This window comes from Hydractinia symbiolongicarpus, chromosome 5 (genome assembly GCF_029227915.1).
Source record: "Hydractinia symbiolongicarpus strain clone_291-10 chromosome 5, HSymV2.1, whole genome shotgun sequence".
In the NCBI taxonomy this organism is placed as follows: Eukaryota; Metazoa; Cnidaria; class Hydrozoa; order Anthoathecata; family Hydractiniidae; genus Hydractinia; species Hydractinia symbiolongicarpus.
In genome coordinates, this window is record NC_079879.1 from 34,055,357 (window position 1) to 34,080,406 (window position 25,050).

The 25,050-nt window shown below is 34.2% G+C and overlaps 3 protein-coding genes and 1 long non-coding RNA gene across 5 annotated transcripts; all 4 read right to left on the reverse strand.

The window, feature by feature from the left end:
- Positions 1 to 237: 237 nt before the first annotated feature.
- Positions 238 to 9,170, reverse strand: LOC130646217 (phosphoacetylglucosamine mutase-like). Of its 2 annotated transcripts, none has more exons than XM_057452383.1 (21): positions 9,049 to 9,170; positions 8,872 to 8,945; positions 8,334 to 8,377; positions 7,921 to 8,006; positions 7,752 to 7,847; positions 7,602 to 7,675; positions 7,300 to 7,427; positions 6,498 to 6,644; positions 6,222 to 6,264; positions 5,865 to 5,945; positions 5,699 to 5,742; positions 5,546 to 5,606; positions 5,303 to 5,361; positions 3,617 to 3,718; positions 3,477 to 3,532; positions 3,337 to 3,394; positions 3,198 to 3,257; positions 3,050 to 3,112; positions 2,845 to 2,966; positions 2,608 to 2,651; positions 238 to 767 (listed from the first exon to the last, which is right to left on the reverse strand). In XM_057452383.1, the coding sequence occupies exons 1-20, from the start codon at positions 9,147 to 9,149 to the stop codon at positions 2,615 to 2,617; spliced, it is 1,536 nt and encodes a 511-aa protein (XP_057308366.1). In that variant the 5' UTR covers positions 9,150 to 9,170; the 3' UTR covers positions 238 to 767; positions 2,608 to 2,614. The 2 variants fall into 2 exon arrangements, with proteins under 2 accessions (XP_057308366.1, XP_057308365.1); XM_057452382.1 differs by having other exon boundaries at positions 241 to 767; positions 2,608 to 2,659.
- An 830-nt stretch (positions 9,171 to 10,000) lies between these two features.
- LOC130646326 (uncharacterized) lies at positions 10,001 to 14,276 on the reverse strand. The gene is made up of 3 exons (XR_008982779.1): positions 14,127 to 14,276; positions 10,327 to 10,418; positions 10,001 to 10,173 (listed from the first exon to the last, which is right to left on the reverse strand). It is a non-coding gene; the product is annotated as an uncharacterized LOC130646326 (long non-coding RNA).
- A 320-nt stretch (positions 14,277 to 14,596) lies between these two features.
- LOC130646219 (uncharacterized) lies at positions 14,597 to 24,616 on the reverse strand. The gene is made up of 2 exons (XM_057452385.1): positions 23,744 to 24,616; positions 14,597 to 15,501 (listed from the first exon to the last, which is right to left on the reverse strand). Exons 1-2 carry the CDS (start codon positions 24,345 to 24,347, stop codon positions 15,389 to 15,391), a joined length of 717 nt encoding a protein of 238 aa, XP_057308368.1. The 5' UTR covers positions 24,348 to 24,616; the 3' UTR covers positions 14,597 to 15,388.
- Positions 19,172 to 22,982, reverse strand: LOC130646218 (uncharacterized). Its single transcript, XM_057452384.1, has 4 exons — positions 22,945 to 22,982; positions 21,998 to 22,793; positions 20,877 to 21,698; positions 19,172 to 20,695 (listed from the first exon to the last, which is right to left on the reverse strand). Exons 1-4 carry the CDS (start codon positions 22,965 to 22,967, stop codon positions 19,853 to 19,855), a joined length of 2,484 nt encoding a protein of 827 aa, XP_057308367.1. The 5' UTR covers positions 22,968 to 22,982; the 3' UTR covers positions 19,172 to 19,852.
- Positions 24,617 to 25,050: the final 434 nt, after the last annotated feature.

A 25,050-nucleotide genomic window follows, 5' to 3' on the forward strand; every position in this document is an offset into this window, starting at 1 on the left:
TTTCTATGGAAACAGTACCTCAACTCGAAGGAAAGCTTGATTGAGAAGAAATTGTAATTGTATTGGTGTGCTACAGTAGTTTCTAATACACAATCTAACTATTTAGTTTGTGTTGAGAAAATCTAAGACAAGCATGTGCTGGCAAAGAAACGTTTCATCAGCTTCTTGAAGACAAGTGAAGATAAAATCCACCATCGCTTCACCACATCTTCAAACGGTGCGCACAGATAATTTTTTTTTATGAAGATATCTCTTTCACAGAAAATAACACTTTCAAATTTCTATTAAAATACAAATATCGATCATATTTTCCACAAGTTCATGCTGATAATAAAGGGAAATAGCTGGCCTATCCTCTCATCCTTAGATACAAGCTGAGACACTCAAATCAAACGTGTATGGGAGGATCACTGAATTATGTCATTATACAGTCAATTATCATTACGAACACATCTATCGATTCTAATTCTACCGAAGAGTAAAGAAGATACTATAAAAACCTTCACCCGACAAAAAATTATTACGGTTTCCGACTTACAACATAAAATAAATTTTAGTTTCATTAATTTCCACCTGAAATACTTTTAATTTATTCAGATAGTAAAAACATATTTAAATTAAAAAAATATTTACTTATACAGACTAAAAATGTGTATAACAAGTTAATTCTTCTCCATTCAAGTGGATAAAGTTGGTCTCTCTCCCACGCCATTACAAATATCGTATACGAGTTGACTGACTTGAGTTGACAAAGTGGCAGTTGAAGCCTACAAGAAGAGAAAGAATATTTTCTTAGTTTGGAATTTTCAACACGACACATTTTGAAGGTTTTTTAAATACATCAAACTTTTCCTATCTGGGCTGACAGATTCAAATCTAAGAAAAGCCGGAGTCAACTACAAAATATTGAACATTACAGAAGATGCTTGCGTGTACGCTTTTTTGCATTAGTGCACGGCCGCACATAATAAATCATCTCCTACCCTTCCAACAAGTTTGTTTTCATTTTAAAGGTGATCTTGTTAGTGCAAAGAAAACGGGTAGTACTAAACCGTGTGCCCACCCTCACTCAGCCAAAATATTTACCCATCCACCCCAACCTACCAAAAAACATTTTGTTTATGGATAAGAAAGCACTGATCCAAATTACAGATGATTGAAAATAATTTGAAGATTTTTTGCTTTTGCATCGTCATGATAACACTAAAGATGCTAGAAAGAACTACCAGAAAACAAATTGAGAACAACTATATACAGCAGGTAAAAGAAGAAACTGAAGGTAATGGTTTGTTCTAACAAAACGATATTGAAACTACGCAAAAAGATTTATAAAAGAGAGTATATCAAAGTGCATCGAGAACCTCACCCATATCCTAGAAAGGGAAAAAATGATGAAATTCGTGCCATTTACGGGGCCCGAAAATTACGTTTTATCACAGGAATATTCAAAATTTAAAGTTCCGAATCATTTTTAGCACCGTTGGTCTTCGGAAATGCAACATTAAGAAATTTAGAGAGTATCAACCAACTACAGATGATACTTAACGAAAGCCAAAAAAGTTATCGACAGTTATCGACATAGTTAAGACATACTTGGTAACCAAGTTTCCATGTTGATAGATTGTCTGATTTGACCGCTGAGTCGGAAGCAGAATCTATGCTTGCAATACCTGACTGTTTGACATTGCTGATTGCAAACATTACAAGCAGAGTGAATTCCAGCTGCACTTGAAAGCTATAATTTGCTTACATCGATATCCAAATGTCAAGAGAAATGTGGTAAGCCAATCACCCAAGATGATAAATTGTACGATCATTAAGAAAGTCAAGTTGGATCGACAAAAAGACAGGGAAAAAAGAATAAATTATGGACCAAAAGTATATCCATTTGGATGTTCTTTTCACTATGAAAAGATTGTGGCTGATAAGGTGACAGTAGAGTCTGTATCTGAAGCAAACATTTATTAGGAATTTAGTCATCCGAGGATTTTGATATGACTCACATTCAGCGCAACTAAATTCATAGTATATATATTAGTTGTTTTCAAAACTCGTGAAAAATTGTCGTTTTGTTTTTCTTGTCACGTTTTTTAAAAATAGTTTGCTTATCATTTTATTACCCAGGTTAATAACCCAAATGTAGAGTTTTTTTTACAAGCTTGTGGGTTTATGCTTTTCATAATTTTGTTTCTTTAGGTTTTGTCTATTTAAGGCCTTCCTGTTTTGTTTTTTATTGACTTAAAAGTATTATTTTTTATAAGTAAAATCAAAATATACATCATTCTTTATTGTTTATGAAGTGTTTACTACTTGATTATTACAAAGTTTTTTTTGGCTACGTGGGGGTAGGGGGAAAATATATTTGCTGGGTGGGTGTGAGGTTTAACATCTTGGCTGGGTGGAGGTGGATGGGTGAATATTTTGGCTGGGTGGTAAATATCGGCTGGATTGGGGGTGACCACACGGTTTAGTATTACTTCAACCTTCTTGATGGGGCGTTTATCAAAATCATTTTTGCCACCATGGGTGCTTATTGGTGCGGGCGGAGATGGCGGTAGATTTTTCACTGATTTAACTCGGACTTATATATTCAGCAAACCTACTCACCTGACTTTCAGATTCTGCATATACTCGGACAACATCTTCGGTTCCTGAAGGACTAAAAATATGAAATATAAACAGCTGAACAATGAAATAAAACTTAAAAAGAATGAAAAGGTGGTAAGTATAAATTTACACGATCTGGTTCTCTAACACTTTATGACCCCACATACAGCAATACACCAATTACACGGCTTTTTTTTTAAATTACAATAAATGCTGCGTTATGTTATGTCTGCTCACCGAACAAAAGAGCGAGCACGTGGCAAATTCTTCGTCAGCTCATCAATTCTATTTTGCAATTCTATCGGTTCGACAACCTTCGTTTCATCTTCGTTCGTTTTAATGACGCGACGATCTTTTACCTAAACAACAAATATATGTTTAAATTATAATAAAATGTGAACGATGACCTCTCAAAACTGTCTAAATACAACGCCGAACTTACAAAAACTTTGTTCAGTTTATTTGGTATGTCGGTGTACTCCTTGTCCCAATCTTTACATGTCCACTAAAATTTATTAACATAGAAATTATTCAAAAAAGTAAAGATAAGATTAAAACAACGATATAAAAAGAAAGAGAAAAAGTCTTACTTGCTTTTCGTTGAGAATGGCTTCTACTAATAACATATCTGATATTGCATCACCAACTGTCTAAAATATTTAACCTGGATTTCTTTTGCGTGTATGATAAAAACAAACATCAACAGAAAGCTTTCAATGAAAATATTACCTGGTTAGTGAGATCAACGAAAGCTTTCAAAATTTCACTTGCTTGTTTTTGCTCGTCACTGAACATATTAAAAATGTAACGTTAAAATTAAATTTCAGGTGATGAAACTAAAAATTAATTAAAATATTCCTGTCCCATACCTTAAATTTTGTGGCGGCTGTCTTATTTCACTTTCAGCGTCTTTACTGTATATTATCTGAAAAGGAAAGAATGATGATTTGAGATTCAACTTTCATGTCGACAAGTTTCTCCATCAACGCGACACAGATTTTCTTCTCACCGTTCCATGACCATTCGCTTCAAAATAAACTCCGATGTCATATTCAACAGCTTTAAGGTGAAGATGTTTAACTCCAGTTTTTGCGATCGCTACTGGAACTTTCTAAATACGAAGCGACATATTAATCAACAAAGTTCAACGGTAACCGATTCGTAGATCTTTTACATGGTGACCACAAAAAATAAAATGTAAATTCCAGGACATTTCAGGACAAATTTGTAAAGTCACAAGGCTTATAAAACCTTTGGGAATACAAGCAATTCTTTGAGATGCATGCAATGCAATCTAAAAATATTTACGGACAAATATGTTGCAGCATTTTACAAACCTTGTTTTTAATTAACCCTTTTACCCTTGTGACCGGTAGAGTGGTTCTCTGGCTCCCTGTTATGCGGGCCTCTTAAAGGAGAACATGAAAGATCATGTGTGTAACATTTTGAGGATGACATTTAAAAAATAAATACCAAAATCATCAGTGATCTTTAAAACAAAAGGACCACATTTCAAAAGAAAGTTAAGTACTTTTCTTGTTTTGTTACCTTGAAGCAGCAATGACAAAAATTCTAATTTTTCGTTCTGGGAATATAGCCAATTTATTCTTGAGGTTACATGGAGCGAAGTGTATAACTGGACTAACTTTACCTCACCAAAATCTACGATGTTTCTCCATATAATGAATTTGCAAGTTTTCTCACTAATGTGCTTTCACTGTAAAACTTAATAAAATATTTTACTCTTCATCTGGAGGATTAGTTTTCATGTATTAAATTTTAAGGAATTAGCACTTTATTCATATTCAAAATTTATTCAGAATATGTAGCTATAGAGCATATTGCACTTAAGTAGTTTTTCTGTTTTTTTGGTCTTGTAAAGAAACTTCTGACCATGTGGATTGTTTTCTGGGACCTTTCATAATGTCAACAAACTTTGAACGCTAAGATGTTAATTTTCTGAGAAATTTTAAGACTATAAAAAAAACCTAAAAATTAAAATTCAAATTTTTTTTCTCAATAAGTAAAGCTAAATAAGAAAGTTCTGGAAGCTTCCTAAAAAGAGATTAAAAGATTAAAAATTATGCTCATCATCATCATCATTCTCGGCTTAACGTCCGTTTTCCATGCTAGCATGGGTTGGACGGGGTATATTAATGACCCTCTTCCAATCTGATCTAGACTGTGTTAGATCTAAATTCAACTTCCTCTGTATCAAGTCTGTCCTTATAACCATCTTAAATTTTTTGTCAAAATTCCAGGATTTTCCAGGACAAGTTACTTTTTCCAGGATTTTTTAGGAATTTCCAGGACCGTGGTGATCATGTTTTATAAATGCAAATGTTCATATCATTTGTACACTTTTTTCAAATCCTCTCTATTAGCTTTAATATTTGTCTGGGGCAATTATCTGCTAAGATGGATATCTCCCTCTTATAAAACGGGTGGTACAGTATAATTCGTTATCTTATAATTCGTGGCTTACCAACACAGTGTTTGTCTTTTAGTATTTAAATAGGGAGTATTTCAAAATGTTCACGTCTGCAATCATCAGAATATAGCTTCCTTCAAAAACAAAGAATTGCAACTTTCTATTTCATTAACTTGTAAGATAATGGAAATACACAGAAAATAGAACTTATTGTAGTAAGGTGTATAATTCGATTAAATGGAGTAGAAAATAGGCTATACATACCATTTTATTGTATAAATAATTTGTTGAGCTACCATTAGCATATGCAGTTTGCACAACACCTGAAAAAAAAACACACATCAACACGTCCAATAATGTAGTGTTTGGAATCATATGATTGTTAGAACAAGAGAACCTGCAGTCATAAAAAAGCTGAGGAAGTTTATATGCTAACTCGTAAAGAATGATATCTAAATCCACAAATAGATGTAAAAAACAAAGCAAAAAATATGTGATTCTTCTTACCTAAGCCTTTAGTTAATTTAATTCCAATAATATCTAATTTTTCTTTAATATACGCTGCAATCTAACACAAAATAAAAATTATAAATAACAACAGCAGTGACGCCATGTTGTGTATATTTTACAAAACCAAAACATACAAAAAAATTAACATACCAGACATGCAATTTTGTCTCCGTCCAAAAGATGAAAAGTCCCATCTATAATGGTGAAAAGTTAGATAGTTAAAAGAGTTTTACCAAATTTGTATACTTTTCTTTCAAGTTCGCACTAATGAACGCTTGTTAAGACATTTGACTGTACTAATCACAGTTGCACATACCCTCATCTTTATAGAAGTAAACAATCCGATCAGCATCTCCATCATAAGATACACAGCAGTCACCTTTCTCCAACTGTAAACCTGGACAACAAATAAAAGATTAAAAATATGAAATAATTCAAAATCTCACATACATTCCGTTATACACAACATTCTATTATTTTGGCATTCTGCTGTACCTGACCAAATACAGCTGCAAACATTGCTCAGACGTTTAACAATATGTTACAGATTGCTGCAACTCTTATAAGATTAAACGAACACATAAAATCAGAACCGATATGCGAACAATTTTCACTACTTTTTCTAACTTTTTTGATTAAGTAGTAAATAGCCTGCTTTTTATTGAATAGCTACCTGCAGGAGGCTTTTGATTAGTCTTTACAAAATCAGCTCCACACTAAAGAGAAGAAAAGAATGGTTATGTGGCTACGTAAACTATAAATACATTTGACTGTAACACGAAGTGCAGCTGAGAAAAACACAATAACAATTTTTTTTGGTAATAGGACTGCCACTGTAACACAACGCAGTTCGAATATAATATCATTTTTAAAAATTAAACCTTTATCATAATCTTCTACATTAGAGCAGTACTTTGCAAGATATATCATAACTATTGTACATACTTACACCTTCATTAAGTACACCAGAAGTACCATCATTATGAATGAGTAGCGACAACGATGAAGCTAAGTGCTTCTGTAGTTGAGCAGCTTTTAAAGCGCCTACTCCATTCGCACCATCGACCTTGACTGATGCACATGTTTTGAAGCCCATCTAAACATTTATGAAATATAAATTTTAAAAACAAAATCCTTCTTAAACCAGATTGTAATTAAATAAATTTTTAAATGTGCAAACAAAATCAAAAAATTGAAAATAATGACTCCAGCACACTTAATATCGTGTACTGACAGTAACATATCTAAAGTTGCCAGGTGGACACAGGACTGCTAGAGAAAAAGTGTCTGAGCAATGAAAGCCCTGTTAATTAAATATTTAACAGCACAAAGAAACTCTATAGCCTGATATTCACTTCAAATCTCTCGTATTTAAAAGTTTGTGTTAAATTTTTGGGGTGTCATAGTCTTGCAGCGAATTAAAAAGTTTTTTTGTAATATACTCAATTTTTTTCCATTAGATACATTTAAAAGTTGCTGTGGTCACCATATCCTATGCACTTGCATGTATATTATGTATGAATACATATATTACAATTAGGATAAGACGGCTTGCAAAGTAAAATAAAATAAAAAATGAGAACATTTTAGTGAAATTGCTAGAAAATAGAAAACTTTTCAGTTTTGCAAATAAGAAAATCAAGAAGTACTGTAAACAAGAATATATATGTGCTCTTTAAAATCAGTCTTGATGCATGACATTTAAACATTAAAATGAAAAAATTAAGACATTAAAATCACTATATCATCACCATCTTGTGTATTTTTAAATAAGCTGCACATAATTTTTTGTAGTATCCTTCTTCGGTAGCTTCACCATATTCACCGTTTGTATTTGTGCAACATACGATGTAATGAAGTTGAGGTGTTGTTAACAAACCTAAAAAATATAATATATATCATTCCAAAAACAATTAATGTGCATTTTAAGCAAATATAATCAAGTGCAAAAATTATTATGAATAGATATGGGCATAAGGGAGAGAAGTTCTTAACAATCTGAACCACTTCCTGTGAAAAAAAAAAGGAAACAAGTTAGAAATTGTTGCATTACCAAAATCTTGACATTTTCCACCCATGCCTTCAACACCTTCTTTCACAGATTTCGACAAACTTTCACTGCTTGGTCTAAACAAACATTACAATGTTAAGGTTTTCACATCTGCTTTAAGAGTTAATGTAAAAAATGTGATTTAAAATATACCTTGTGTCTCTAGCAAGGATGACACATGCTTCATTGCTTAATTCAATATTTTCTTCTTTTACAATTTCTTGTAAGCAAGTAGACACCAATGAATTTCTGAAGTAAAATACATACAGGTATTACAGAGATGAATAGCAACAACCATAATAATCACAAAAATACACCTTACTCAGCTTGAGCTAGTTTGGTTGCATAACTTTCCCAAGATTGCTCTAGCATTTCTCCATAAGGGTCCACTAGTTTGACACCATTGTCCTGAAGTAAATGCATTTTTATGTAAGCAATAATTCCATGTCAAAATATTGCAACATGTTTTGTTAACAGCAATATGTATTGCCAAGTTTTTGAATTATTGCGTTACATGCAGCTGCAGACACAACAAAAGGTATAAAAATTTTGAAATCTAAATCGGTAAATGGTAGTCACATAAAAATTCTAAAAACCAACATGTCCAACGTAGCTGAAGCAAAATCCTCATAAGCAACTAGCTGTGATGAAAGATTAAATTGTGGGAAATCCTTTTAGACATCCAGAGGAATGGCCAAACATACTAGAACATACATATTAAAGTTGAATAATTACTTGCACTGGGTTATGTGAAGCTGTAACCATGACACCAATAGCTTCTAAAATTTACAACACATAGGGTAAGTTTGTGTGAGGCAAAGTAGATACACTCTTAACAAATTAGGCATATTGTTTTGACATTATTAAAATCAACCAGATTAACGTTAATGACATTGTTAAATTAACCATGTCTCCAAAACTGGATCAACCCACCCATGACATAAACCCTTTAAAACTCAATATCTCCTTAATGGTTTGTTGAAAGCATATGACCCTATACATTATTTTGATCAGTGTTGAAGCTCTACACAATAAGAAATATTTGCATGTTGACAGGTCCTTGATGATGTCCTCAAAATATATATCTATAATTTTTTGTTTCCCTAATCATTGGGCCCTTAACTAGTAGTCAATTAATTCAATGGTGTAAGCATGTTGAATATGATAAATATGAAATAAAAATTAATATAATAAAACAATTACACACATTTCTTAATATAAAGAAATATAAAGCAAGCAAATTGCTAAAAATTAAATGCTAACAGTGTCTTACTTCCATCTTTTGCTTTGGAACGTAAAGAAGCTAACAATCCCATGCGAAACATAACAGCATCTAACACTGACGCCCTATAAAGTTAACATTTTGAACAATTAAAAAGATCAGAAATTAAACAATATAATTATTTTTTGTGGTCATATAATTTTAATCCCTGTAAATATATATACTTACTTTGTTCTAAATCCAGCTGTTCCATAGCTGATGTGTACATCCGACTTGGGATGACTTGTTGAAAGTTGTGTTATTCGATCAAAGTCAGGTACAGCAACCATAATTGTATATATCACGTTATGCTAAATTATGTGTTACAATTAAAATCAAATTAAAGATTTTTCTTACAGAACAGAGATAAATCTTAACGCAGAAACACAGGTTCAGGGCACTTATTTATTTATTTGAAAGTGAGATACAAAAGAGGAGATTAGAAAACAATATTACAATGCAGGCTTCAAATTAGCAGGTCGCAATTCGCAATTTGCAAATCAAAATGCTGTCTTTGCAAATCATTCTCTAAAGATTAAAATTGTAAATCCTATTTTTTCATCAATCGTTTTATCACCTATTTTTAAAATAGTTATTGCAACACAATTATCATAAGGGATCAATAGTAAGTGGGCTACAATGCTTCCGGACCACAGCTGCAAAACTGTTTTCTTCTTTACAGTCAGTTTTTTTTGGCAGCTGACTTTTTAATTCAAGCTCTGCACATTTTCATAAACTAAATTATGGTAAAAACCTATTATAAAAACCTATAAAGGTACTTATTATAATTTTTTGTTAACATGGGTTTATTTGAGAGTGCACTATACTGTAACATAAAATAAGTGTTCATAATATCTTTTTACTAAATAAAAAACAAGAAATGTAGCAAAAAATAGGCAATGAAACACCGCAAAACACTTTTATTACATAAATTGTGTGTTTCAAAAAATACTAACTTATTTAAGTGGTCAATCGTGTATGCTGAGAAGCAAAAATAATTTTTTAGGCTCTAGTTATCAATTTTACATGAAACCACAAGTGAGAGGTTCCTGGGCAGTACATTTTAATTCTACAAGAAAAAAATGAACAGTGATGACAGTAAGGATTGATTTACACAATGAGAAATTAAAAACGCTGCAGATTAATTAAAAAGTTCTGTTCACACATAACATATTACACTTGTTCAAAACATTTCTGTATACAATTTTATGTCTTTAACACGATGAGTTTGTTTCTTTATTGTTTCTTCGTTTTTCTGGTGAATTTGTAGAGACAGTACAGTCCAAAATATCCTCCAAGCGTAGCAAGAACAACCTAAAAATATGTACAATATTATGAAATTGCATTATGCAATGCAATAAACAAACTTTTCAAAAGTTAGGTGTTCTGAAGAGGGGAATCTAACAACAATACATCACAACTAAAAGTACTCCTCGCACACTATATGTGTTTTGAAGGTCCACTTACATTTCTTCTGCCTCTAATTGTATCATTGTTAAAATGAAATTTCCATCCAGTTCTAGCTAGCTGTTCAGCAGTCAAATGTTCAACCATTTTTTCTAAAAGAATAATAATTGTTAGGTAAAGAGCACAAATGTTCACATGCAGAAACTTTCAGAGGATATGCAAATTTCAGTTTTTTCCTCCTTGTGAAAAGTTATTGCAAATGCCTCATATTTAGCTGTTTTAACGATCACATTAACACAAAACAAAAAATAACATAATTTTAATACAAAACATTTTTGTGAACAAGCCTGGTGTAGAGATTGTCCTCCTACCATCTACTGAACCAATTCCCTAACTGACTTTTTAAACACAACGCATATCAACAGGTCCTAACATTTCAACTACCTCACCTGCTTTACCTCTCAGTTTACACTAGCCTTGATCGACCTTGTGTTATCTACCCTATATATTCGCTGGGTAACAGTCTGACCATGCTCAAACCTGACATCTGCCCTATAGTGAGCAACATTTTCACTTCTATGAGTTCTAGTTTCGTTTATACAGTTTATCTGATAACTGTTCTTACATCCATTAATAGTTTTGGCATTGTTTAACAGCTATATGCTATTCCTAGTGCCAACAATTCACAAACCAAACTTAGCATGTTTTGTGCCACATAGTGACACCATCACCAGGACTGAATGTCTCATTCCATAGTTTGAACATCCTGGTTGTAATATAGGCATCATACCTATCTTTTTATGACTCTTGTGTATAGATCTTGTAATAGAATGTAAAGTAGTTGTTTGTAACAACAAAGTCCTATGTTGTCATTACTAGTGGAAAAATCCACGGTTCGCCTGTCTTTTTTATACCGTACTGTGTGCGTCTCGCTACTTGTGCAACTAAGCTACCATTTTGCGTGACAGACGGATAGACGTATACAGGTATTATAATATAGATGTCTAAAATGTCTTTTCCTGAACGAAGGTTTAAAATCAAAGTCTTCCCTAATATTTAAAGTGACGCGACTCAATCCTTTGTAGCTCATAAGTTATTTGTTTCTGATTCTTTGTCTTAATTTATTAAGGATACTGTAAGGGAAGGTGAGCATGATTTTTTAAATCACTATATATTCACATAAATTTAATATATTTAAATGTATGAATATTTGGAAAGATCTCAACATTTTCTATAGGTTGATGTAAGTTTTGCAATAAAATGAAAAATACAAGGATTTACAAGGTAGAGAAAATTTGATCCCCTCCTTCATGTTTGAAGTTTCCTTTACAAAACAACTGAAATTTTTCCCATCTTTTTCGATTATCTTATTCAGGATAGATGTATCTAAAATGGTTTTCAGATTTTTTCTTAATTCTAAGTCATTTTGTTTAAATTTGCCCTTTTCAGAAATTCAACTTTTTGTAACTCATATTTTTCATAACTTATATACACCATAAGTTTGGTCAGAGTTATAATAAGCAAAAAAAATCGAAAAACCATTTGGGATACCCCAAATGGTTTTTCGATTATTCAGCTTGACTTTAAACCAACTCTCCTACGCAGAAGTTGCCTGGTTATGTAAAAGAAAGTCAAAATGCAAGCACTACTTCACGAAAAAATGAACAAAGAGAAAACTAGCTTTACAAATTTTCAATGATAAACAACTTGTCGATGACTTCTCTAAAATAACCATAGTAACGATCACCTTAAGCGCGCTGCTTGCAGGTTTTATTTTGAGAATGATAATAAACTTTACTCAAATATTATTTTTCTTTCTGTATGCGTGTATATAAGTAAATAATGACTGAAAACAAAAATAATATTCAATTGATCTTTGACAAGTTTTCTCAGGTTGGTCCTCATTCTTTTTGTGACATGATTGACACATTGGAGATTAGGCACACGAAATCAAAAACATTTATTGGTATAATAACACATAGTCAGTATGATACCAAATATGTATTCTAAGGAGATCATACTTTGATCCCAAAATAATAAATGAGTTGTTTATTTATAAATAAACATACTTCCAGATATAATTTAGGAATAAAAATTTCGCTATTAAAAGAATCTGTTTTTTTTTTATACCCATGAGCCCATTTTTATACCCATAAGCAAGTTGAAAAAGCAACTTCTGCTGAAGTATTTAGACAAGAAAAACACTGAGATACCTTGCACATACACTTGTGTTTTTTTTCCTGTAAAGTGTTGTGTTTTCTGGGTTTGAAAATATTTTGCTAACCATTGTTATTAACCTAATTCAAGTGATTTAAACTCGATAAAGGTACAGTCAAAAAACAATACGGTGAGCTTATACAGTCAGGGTAAACACCTAATTAGGCGGCATGACCTAATTAGGCAAGTCGTTTAGTTAGGCGACATGCTGTAGTTTAATTAGGCTACCCGTAGTCTAGGCGAACGAAAACTTTCCGTTGTAAATACGTCAAAATCATTGCGTTTCGCACTGCAATTTTTATGTGAATCAAATCTGTCCACTTTGCAGATAATTTTGACCAATTATGGTCTTATTTGCATCGCGCATTGGTAACTTATGGCCCAAACCTCGTGTGACACTATTTGTTGTTTTAAATAATGGGATTTCAGCCATTCAGGCCGCAGGGAAAAAATAAATATGGCGGACGAAAACGTCACCTAAATAGGCGACACTTAACCTAATTATGTTATATATTTCATTTTAACATAATCTTAGTTGCGCGAACATATCGAGGCACAAGTGACAATTTTGGAATCATGGTCGCGTAGACTATCCATTCTGAACAAAGATTTTTTGCGACTTTTTCTTAGGAATGTGTGAAAAGCCATTAAATATTGTAATGTCTTAACTAGGTTACATATGGCCTAACTAGGCTACAATGAGTCGCCTAAATAGATGGCATGCCCTAATTAGCCTACTGTCGCCTAATTAAGTGTTTACCCTGACTGTGTGTTATACGAAGCGTGCTATTGGCATGAGTGGCATATTTGGATTTATTAGCAAAAATTATCTAAGATAGGAAATTTGGAATCAGAAAAGATTATTAGAACAGGATTTATTGTAATTTAAATTTTTCAAATTTTATAAGAGTTTGAACAAAATATGAAACATTTTCACTGCAGTTGATTTGCATAGTCATCTCTTCATAAAACATCAAAAGTTTGGCTACTAATAGAGCCAGTTGTACTTAGTTCATAACCTTAACCCATAGATTGCTGAATTCAAATATGTTCAAATTTTTGTTGAAAATGATCAGAAAATGTAAAGCATGTTAACTTGGATCTGAGAATTTTGTTATTGGTTACTGGAGTGGTGACGTAGATTAGTGGTTAGTGCTCTGTGCGGGAGACAGGGGTTCGATTCCTCTTGATGGCGATTCAACATTGGCGAGTGAATGTTACCATAGCCCTGGGTTAACCCAAGCCATGTGAGGGAATTTGAAGAGATGGCTCACTGTGTGGGGTGTTGGATGTTGCAGGGAGTTGTCTAGTAGAGTGCGGGCACTAATTGGGTCTGCGTTGCTCAAAATGAGCATTAAATGCTCTAGGACTTTCCATCTAAGCCATGGCCCCTCCTGGAAATAATAGACAAGGTATATCCCTCGATATTTGTGTAATATGCACATCTATCCATCTATCTATCTATCTATCTATCTATCTATCTATCTATCTATCTAGTAGAGTAGCTAGCTAGCACAGCAAAACTTAACTAAAAATTCAGTTTGCTATTGATTGCTTTATTTTAAAACAAACAGAAAAACATACACTAATAAATTTCTATAGTGTAATGGTATTAAAAAACAAGGCATATTAAAAAATCCTACCAAATTTAAAGAGTCAGGAGATAATCCAAAAAAGAAGATAACAAGCTGGGCTGCTGCTTGGCTGCTGGAAAAAGTCTGTTGCTGTTGCTTTTTCTAAAGAAAAATGAACGGAGGGTCGAGGTTTTGACCGACCTAGAACTAAGAGCCTCATCCCTGCATTGTACGCCTGAACCCCGATAACTTTACTTCCCCGCGCCCCCACGGATAATCTTATTCAAGTTGAAAACAGAAATTTGAGTAGGAGTAATATTCTTTTTAATTAAATCGAACAAGTGAATTTTCAAATTGTTAAGTAAAGAAAATTACTGTGCCACCATTTCTTTTTGTTTTGAATATATGATGCAAGATGACAACCTCACATCATAAATTGTAGTAGTAGTAGTAGTAGAAGAAGAAGAATGTATATATTTCAGCCGTTAACCATGTTACAAATACTATATAGTATATATATGTTAAATTTATATAATAAACTATATTTAGTATATTTAACAACTATAGAAATATAACTTTCACTATAAAAACGTATAACCAATTCTATAGGATAAATTTACACTACAAATATATAGTTCAAAGAAGACAACATATTTACGCTGTTGATACTGAGAAAAATCAATAATTTACGCAAGTCCAGGTATCGTGAATAATTTGGAATTAATATTCCAATTTGTAATGTACACCTAAATATTTTCACAAAAGGAAAGTTCACTACGATGTGGTGGTTGTTTCATAGATCTTTTCCGAAAGCTGAGATTGTTTAGTGGTAGCGGATTCGGCTTTAATCATAAGATTTTAGGTTTGCGTCCCCACTTCGACGTACTTTAAATTTGTATTTCAGCCCATGAACGATTTACTGACCGCTAATGGCTTGGATGACAGGCAGGCGGTAACTTAGTTATAGTTGGAGAGGGAAGGAGGAGTGTTAAAATTCAAAGTAAGAAGTGCTTTTTAATGGATCTCTTCGCAATCTTTACGTGCCCCATGTTTAATTCTGTTGCAAATTCATTTAAAAGCCTTGTCAAATACATTTTAAAAGTATTACCACTTATCTGCTCAGTCATTGAATAATATAGATATTACATGTCATAAACAAGCGAGTTTATTCTAGACTACGTTTCGACAGCTGTCATCGACGGGCAATGATCGTAATCATCTTTGGCTATTTATTAGTTGTGGATATAATTACAGGATCAAAATCAATCAATCAGATCACAGCAATTAATTAATTCTTGTTAAAAACTGAGGACACGTGTGTTCAACATAATCTATTCTCCAAAATAATAATATTTACAGTTCTTCTTTCGTACTTGTTTTCGACATGTTCTCCATCGTATAGCGTGTACTCCATTAAAGTGTGTATTCGCTATAACATCTTCCCCTGAAACAGCAAAACAAAAGAGAAGCAACTTGTCCTATACATAACATAAATTTCTAACATAACTACGTATCTGTCTAAACGTTTGTCGAATTGCTATCTACAGATGTCTTGAAAGTTCATTGGTTAGTGTGTTTTCCATTCTTGTATTGGTCTTCTATATCGTTTTGGATATGTCTTTCTCGACTGCGGTTCTTTCGACGTTCGCTGTGACGCAGAGTTGTTTGTCATGGTTGTTTTAGAAGTAGATTTGGGGCCGCTATTCTCAAGTTCAGGTCTGTGAACGGTAACATGGTGTTCCTCATCATCCTCATCCTCAGTGTCTATTTTTATTGGCACATGTTTGGCAGTATCTGGAATTGGTTTGAAATGAGATATGTTGCGGGTGATCTGGTGTTCTGTTTCCTTATTCATCGCAGTGATCATCGTTCCTTTGATATCAGTAACGTGGTATGGATTCGGATTGAAAGGAGGTGTCACTTTGTTTATCTTTTTCTGTTTCACCAGAACGCGGTCACCGATGTTTAGTTCTTGTTCTTGTGTGTATATGTTGTTATCGGCATATTCTTTTGCTTTTTGTTTACTGTCTTGGTCATTTTTGTTTAACTGTAGTTCGATGGAGTCGTCAACTTTGCTAAAAAAGTCGGGAATAGCACATCGTATTTTGCGATTATACATAAGGTCGGCTGGAGGAATATTTGTTGTAGAATGAGGTGTTATACGGTACGCCATCAAGAAGTTCTGCACTTCTTCGACGTACGACTTGTTTTCAATGTGTGCTGTACAGATTATTTTCGTCAATGGTAACATGAATCTCTCGACCTCGCCATTCGCTTGTGGCCATAGGGGCGTAACCCTCCTATGATATATTCTCCTCTTTTCCATATATCTTTTCACTTCACTGGAACGAAACGGCGGTCCGTTATCGGAAACAAGTGTTTCCGGATTTCCAAAGTGTGCAAAGGTATCGTTACAAATGTTGGTGAAGTTCTTTGCTGTGGTATTGTTTGTGAATGCCACGACAGGATATCTACTCCGCTGATCTATCATTACTAAGGCATACTTATTGTCAGGGAGCGGTCCCAAGTAATCTGCGTTGACTGTTTGCCATATACGAGCCGGTAATTCTGTTGGCTGGATGGGTGGTAGCGTAGATTTCTTGCTGACAGATTTACATGGAATGCAGTTGTTTACTTCATCTGTTACTAGTTTGTCCATGCCGGTGAACCAAACTTTACTTCGCAGAAGGGCTTTTGTTTTTGATAATCCCTGATGACCAACGTGGGCAAGTTTAACTACTGTACGGTGGTATATTCTTGGTAATACAATTCGTTTGTCCTTCAGTATTAGATTCTGTTCTGAATTCAAGGTTAAGGAATCTTTTATTTTGTGGAAGTGTTTTAATAACTTTTTTTCGTCTGATTCTGGAGCTTCTTCCAGATGTCGCCATTTGTTTGTGCTAATGATTAATATCAATTGTTTTAATGCTGGGTCAGCTAGTGTGGCGGTTTTTATATCATTAATGTCTAAAGCGTTTGGTGTTGCGTACGACGTGAGAAAATTAACGTGTTTTTCGATGTATTTTGTATCTGTGCCAATAGACGTTGGATTTCGGCTTAGGTAGTCACATATGTTATCTGCAGAACTGACGTAATCTGTTTTAAAGTTGTACCTCTGTAGTCGCAACATCATTCGTTCAATTCGCGGGGGCGGTGTTGATTTGGGATTGTTCAGTATATTTACTAATGCTTTGTTGTCGCTAAAAAGTGTGAAGTGCTTTCCGTAAAGGTACAAATTGTTTTTTTCACATGCATAAGTCGCTGCTAAACATTCCCGTTCTATCTGGGAGTAATTCATTTCCGGTTGCGTAAGTGATCTTGAAGAGTAAGATATCACATCTATGTCATTTTTCTTACAATTTTTTTGAAGTAGGATCGCTGAAATTCCCACTGGGCTTGCATCGCAGAACAAGAGTGTTTCTTTGTTTTCGTCAAAGTATGACAGACACGACTTTTCGGATAATGTTGTTGTCAAAGTTACAAACGCTTCTTGGCATTCTGTATTCCACTCAAATTTTACATCTTTTCGCGTTAAACGTCGGAGAGGATAAGTAATGGTACTGTAGTTCGGAATAAATCTTTTCAAATAATTAATCATCCCCAAAAAGCTTCTTAATGATTTGACGTCTGTAGGTCGGTTGACGTTTAAAAGACCGTTAATTTTTGTCGGACTTGGTCTCATCCCCTCTGCTGAAAACACATAGCCGAAATACTCAAGGTTATGTTGGTCAAACAAGCATTTGTGTAGGTTTAATGTTATTCCCTTATCCGATAGTGTCTTAAACACTTGTGTCAAGATTCTGTCATGTTCTTCTGTCGTTTTTGCGTAAACTAGTATGTCATCGGCAATATTGTCTGCACCGTTTATGTCTGAAAGTATTGATTGGATCGTATGTTGTAGTTCCTCTGAAGCACTATTTGCACCAAATATTAATCGTTTGTACTGCATAATTTTGTCTTGTGTGCGGAACGCTGTTATATATCTGCAAGACTCGTCTAGTTCTAACTGGTGGAATGCTGCGTTAAGGTCTAGTTTAGTAAAGTGTTTGCTGTCCTTAAGTTTTACAAGTAGGTCGTCAACAGTAGGCGTGGGATAACGTGTTCTTACTATCGCTCTGTTTGCGCATCTCATGTCGAGACATATGCGAATACCGTTATTGCCCTTGGGTACGACAACAATTGGGTTGACCCACGGCGTCGGTTGTCCCTTGACTTCCTCTATAATATCTTGTTGCTGTAATTTTTCTATCTCTGCTTTCACTTTCTGTCTTAGTGCAAATGGGATACGTCGTTCCGCCTGTGTGACCGGTGTCACTTTCTCGTCGATATGTAGTTTGACCTTATAATCCGTAAATTTGCCTATCTTATTGCTAAAAAGCTTCTCTTTGTAAACTTCAATCAACGCACGTAATCTAGTAGGTGGTTGAACTTTTTGGGCATGTTTTGTTTTGCTCTCCCTCGTGCTGTTTTTTGTTTCAACGTTAATCTTATATGCTGCATTGTTTGTGTTTCTAGATTTATCTGGTTTCTTTTGAGGAATCACGTCATCCTTCGGCATAATTATTAATTTTAATTCGAGGGCAGTTTTGCCGTTTAAAAGATTTTTGTGGTCAGTGTTAATTACATAAAAATCTTTTGTTGTAAGGCGGTGCTTATTTTCGATAACGAGGTTAATTTTTCCGAGGACTTTTAATTTGGGTTCGTTCGAGCCGTATGTGATCACCTTGGTGGCTGTCTTTTGTAAGCGAAGTTTCCCGCCACAATTTTCGTTCACTTTGTGAAATGTTTTTGTGTTCAAAATATTCAAAGCAGAACCGGTATCTATTAAGAATCGTGTGGGTGTGACCCCTTCTACCTTCACTTTTGTATAAAATCTTTCTATAGAATTTACTGACGCATAATCTTTGATCTCACTATTCTCAACGCAAACCGAAACTTTTGGCTCATAGTGTGTATTTGAATTAGAACGGACACTAGCAATCGTAGTTACTAAAAGGTGAACCTAGTAGAACCCACCAGAACCCGGTAGAACCCACCAGAACCCGGTAGAACCCACCAGAACCCGGTAGAACCCACCAGAACCCAGCCACAATCCACTAGAACCTACCAGAAACTCAAGCTTGATGCGAATGTATTTTAAAACGAAAATTGGCATTAACATGAGAAGAAAAACAACAACATTTTGAAACCTCTAAACCCGAACAAAATCATAAATAACAATAATAATATTTACAACAAAGGAGTACAAACTGTATAAAAAAGGTGGATTAATTTTGCGAGGTCAAAAAATTGTATTTTCGTGAATCATGTTAAAACTCGCAAAATTTAATCCACTCAAGGTATCAAAAACTATACAAACTATTAAGTATATAAAAAAACTTTACTTATAAAAACTGTAATACCGGGTAAAAAAATATGTAGTATAGTAGGACAAAAAAAGCTATAGTAAGTCATGGATAAAAACGTTGTTTCTATGGACATGTTCTTGAAGAACTGGCAACCAATTTGAAATTCAAAAATCATGAATAAAACTATAACAAAAGTTGGTTTTGCAACATTTCCTCAAAAATGAACCAGTTCTTCATTAACATGTCCCTATGGTTAAAAGTGAACGAACAAAATCAAGTAACAATGCCCAGCAAGTTCTCGCAATAATTTATCTCAGATCAAACTGATGTTTATGCATTCATTCTTTTTAGATACAAACAAAAATATAGAGGAAAACAGCATCAACAATATTGAACAGAATATCTCACTATACTAAAAGTTATGGTTCATCTCGCTATACTAAAAAGTTATGGTTCGATTTGCAATCCCATGTCTCGAAACTTACGGACAGAATCTGGTGGGAGTTTTTTCAATGTTTCTTGTAGAACAGTCACAGCGGAGAATTTAAACTTGTCATCATATCCGGTCAAACAGCTCTTCAGATAATGTAAATAGACGTTTCCTGTATTACGCCTCTGCTTCCCGTTTTTATCAGTAAATTCCCTCACACCAGTTGTACGAACGAGTACTATGTCTGCATTACTAAATACGAACCGACATTGCTCACATCTTGTCACTTGTCCTGGGCAATTCTTTTTGTCAAATTTCGAAACCAAATAATACAATCGTGATTCTGATCGAAAAGGATTCAATGGATCCACTGCAGAGAATGTAGAACTTGCTGGTGATCCAGATGACTGAGATGCAACAAAATTACCATTTTCATCTTTCCTCAGCTTCAAAGGAGTAACTTTTTTATTTGCTTGAGGATTGCTGCTTGGCGATGCTGAAGACCCAATCCTCTGAGAAAATAATTGAGGTTCATCTTTGTCACGTCTTTTTTTCACCACCGTAGACTTTTGCCCTGCATTAGCAGGTCGTTTGAACAGCCATGTGACTTCAGGAGTGAATGAAAAGAATGCATCCAAATGCTGCTCTTGTCTATCACATCCACAACGAATCCATCGTACTGGATCAATAGCAAACGTTTGGAAATCTGGAGCTAAACGATACTTCCCTATTCCTCTGACTGCACGAACCGCTTCATGATAATATGATTCTGACCATTCCTTTAGCATCTTAACCATGGCAACAACTTCGTGTGGAATGTCGTCTTCCTTTTTCAGTTTTTTCTGAAGTTTGTGCATAACCTAAAATGACAATCAGAATGAAATAACAATATCACACACGGAAGTATGTCTGAAGACCGTAACATGACACATCTACCACTGTAGTAAAATTATGTACCTAGAAATGGAAGAAAAATACAATGGTGGTAAACAGAGACTGAAATACAAACAAGATAATAAATACTAAAAGAGTACAGTATACCTCTAAACGGTTGTTATAAAACACACTGTTAATTCCAACTCGGTCTTTTGCACTATTTATAACAGATGTAACAAAAATCTGAGAACGTTTCTCTTCAAACCAGCTGTGAAACCCTGGAACCAAAGGATCCCAGATTTCTTTGAGACTTTTCAATTTGATGGAAAAATCGTCATCATCCATAGAATCAGCCAAACCTAATTGCAAGCTTTGATTTTGTTTGCTGCCATATATATCAGAGAGTATTCTTTGTTTTGAACGTGATGAAGCTGATAACTTATCTAACTTTCGACTATCTCTTTCCTGTAAATGTTGAACACAGATCAAAGGATCAGCAATCTCAAACACATTTCGCATTCCATTTATGAGGGCACGGTCCAAGTCTGTTCCAAACTTTTTAATGTTTTTCAAGTCTGGATTGATCATTACAAGATGTGAAGCAAATGCTTGGTATGTGAACGTGTCCTTCCTAAAGTGTAGCATGATAGGCCCTGGAAAATCAGGGGATTCACCAGAGTTTTCACTTATCAAGGATTCGTTCGTATAAGATGTGTCAGTGACCCAGAAATTCTCAATGATCTCGAAGGTAGTGTCTACTCTCAGCACAGAATTTCCTTCAACACAAAATCTTACAAGATCTTTTATCTGCTGCTCTGTCACATGAATGGAAATGAAATGATCCTTGAATATAGTAACAGCTTTTGTGAAATTCCCTAATTCACTTCTCAAACTTGAAACTATCTTGAATACATCATCATTTGGTTGGTAGTTGGTGGTCAACACAAGATTCTTGGATTTAGTTGCATTGTGCTTTAGGTTATGAACCTACAACGAAACGAAAAAACTTGAATGTAGTAGTATTTCTATGTTGGTATGTTGTTCATAACAGCTATTTCACACTATTACATTTGTGTACGAATAGAATAAATTATTCCTAGGTCGAAGTAAAAAATGTAAAAAAAAATTGTAATTCAAGCAGTATATATTATTCTTACACTTTTCCATTTTTGCAGCAATTTTTGACATGAAATTAGAAAAAAAAATTTCACACAGACATAACATTGAAATATATAGCTTTTTTTTTTAGAAAATGGATATTAAGAAACATAAACAAAAAAACATACCTGTTTTGGATTTCTCAACTCTGAACTGACAGAGGAACATGACGATGATGATGGTGTCACGGAAAACTTCATGTATGTCGAGTCACAACTTCTTCCATCCTCTAAGTTTTTTGTGATTTCCTTCAAAACTGACTGATCGGTACGATAATACGGGCTGGCAAGTGGTTTTGAGGCATTTCCATGGCGTGGGACAACGAACGAATTTTCAAAGTCTATGACAGCCCCATCTTCATTGTCTACTTTATACATGCTCAAATAATACTTTTCATGATTGTCTGTCCTACTTTTGGCTGACACATATACAATTGTATGTGTAAGAGAAGGGTTGGCTTTATTCCGACGATACCGTCTTGTCAGCTGGTAAACTCTTTCTTGATCAACAACAACTTTTTTATATTGGTTTTTCCCTTTTACACGTTCACGATAATAAAATCCATTATTTTCGGCATGAACCATCTTACTAGAATTGATGTTTCCCATACAGGTAAATTCTACGTGAAAATATTTTGAAGATGTTCCAGCATTAGTATATGCTCCATTGTCATCAGCCAAACATGAACTCATAGGGATCTTTTCCGAATTTAGCGTACACATGAAATCTTTTCTGATTGCACTAGGTTTCTGCTTGCATTCCAGTTCATGTGGATCACAAAGGAGAATGTTCAGCAAAGTAGCACTATCAAATGGTTCCTTAGCGCCGAATACGTCAATATCCGCTTCTGTTTTAACGAATGGTGGCCTAGCTTTTGTTTCATCGTCACTAATGATAACAATTTCACTTGATGATTTTGATAGGCTATAACAAATTGATAACAACTCTTTTATAATCTAATCACAACCGAGAACACGCTTCTCTTTATTCTTCGACATTTTTAGTGGATAATATTCTTGGGATTCTTAATGATTAATCTGATGTAACAAGATTAAAAAAGTAAACAACAACATACCATTCATCTTCATCGGAAGACATCTTTGATGGAATGATTGAGATCGTGGGCAATAACTTTCAGTTAACATTAACGCAAAGACGATATATAATTTTCTGAGCTGGGACACTTTTGAAATATTTTCAACTATTCTCAGTTAATAGTCAGATGTTGATTGTCATTACATAATATTCCTGAATTGTATCACAAATTTATTCCAGAATATACGTCGAATATACAAATACATTGTAGATTTTAATCAAGGATTCGGTACCATATATCTCACTTGCTTATACACAACTAAATAAACAAACTTTTACGGAGCAGCAGCTTTTGCGAGATTTCTGGTCGGTTCTGGTGGGTTCTGGTGGGTTCTACTGGGTTATGGCTGGGTTCTGGTGGGTTCTACTGGGTTCTGGTGGGTTCTACTGGGTTCTGGTGGGTTCTACCGGGTTCTGGTGGGTTCTACCGGGTTCACCTTTTAGTAACTACGCACTAGCAATACAGTTATTGTTGTTGTTGTTAGCATTCCCCGCGGTAGATAACATAAATAGATGTAAACTGTTCACATTTTCGGCACCAGAGTCAGAGGAATCAGAAGTAGCCGTATTGTTGTTCACGAAGCGCCTTCCTCGAGATATCGGACCCCTAGCACTACTTTTGCAGCAACGGGCAAAATGACCGATCTTGTGGCATTTATTACATTCTTTCCCTTCGGCCGGACATGCCTGAGAATGTGGGTAGTCGTTCCCACATCTATAACATGTTTTATAGTTATCTTTTCGGCTACTGCTATTCCCTCTGCTCGACAAGTTCTTACCTCTGAGTGTTTCCAGTTTCTTTGTAAGTCGGTTAATTTCTTCCTGTGGATTCATCGAACGCTCTACATCATCGGCTTGTTGATCTGCATCCTCCAAATGTTTTCCATAAATCAATAAGTCTGCTAAACTAATTGCTGTATTCTTAAATGCGTGTTTACGAATTTTGCTGTTATGAGTAGATAACACAATTTGTTGTTTAAGCTCTTTGTCCAAATTTGTTCCAAAGTCACATTTATTCGCCTGCTGTTTCAACCGTATGTAAAACTGATGAATGTTTTCGTTGGGGTGTTGTTTTAGTTTTCTAAATGCATACACTTCATAATCGATGTTTTTCTTAGGTGAAAAATATCCATCAAATATTGTAATGGCGTTTGCAAACGTTTCATCTGTACCTGGTACTAAAAGATTGTCGTATATGTCATACGCCTCTTCACCAATGTAATTAAGCAATAAGGCTAATTTCTGCTTGTCTTCTTCAACGTTCAGAGCGACGCACAAGTTTAAAAAACGTTTCTTATATTTTTCCCATCGAGTTGAGATTGTAGTAAAATCATCCGTATCAAACTTTGGAAAAGTTGGAAGGTTTAAAGTTGAAATAGCCATAGTTTGTAATACACACGAATTACACCAAGATTAATTTCTTCTGAGAATGAAGTAAATTTCTGTTGTTGTTTAGGATCTTTCGTTAAAAATATAATTTCTCGTCGCCAATGTTAAAAACTGAGGACACGTGTGTTCAACATAATCTATTCTCCAAAATAATAATATTTACAGTTCTTCTTTCGTACTTGTTTTCGACATGTTCTCCATCGTATAGCGTGTACTCCATTAAAGTGTGTATTCGCTATAACAATTCTGTTACGGGCCTAGATGAAACAATTGATTGATTAAAATCTTTCCTTTTTCGAAAAGTTCGCTTTATCTTACGTTCCTTTTTCTAATTGTAAAAAATTCAGAAACAGGAATTAGGTAAAAAAAATAGAAAAAAAAATTAAAGAAAAAAAGTCATAAAAAATAGAACAAAAAGAAAAATAAGAAAACAGAAAACAGAAAAAAGGATAAAAGGTAGGATGGGTCAATCGCAGACACAATTCTTATTGTCTTTTTAGAAACCTTTCTTAGGAACCTTTCTTTGCAAATAAAATTGTTCTGCAAAATCTTTGTAATGCCATCAAACTTGTTTCGAATCGATCGTAAAAACACTTTGCTTGCCTTTTAAATTGGGTGTACCACTCATGCTAATAATAAACGCATGCGCATTCAAGAGGGTGTACCTGTGGACGAAGCTTTATGGTAAATGGTAATT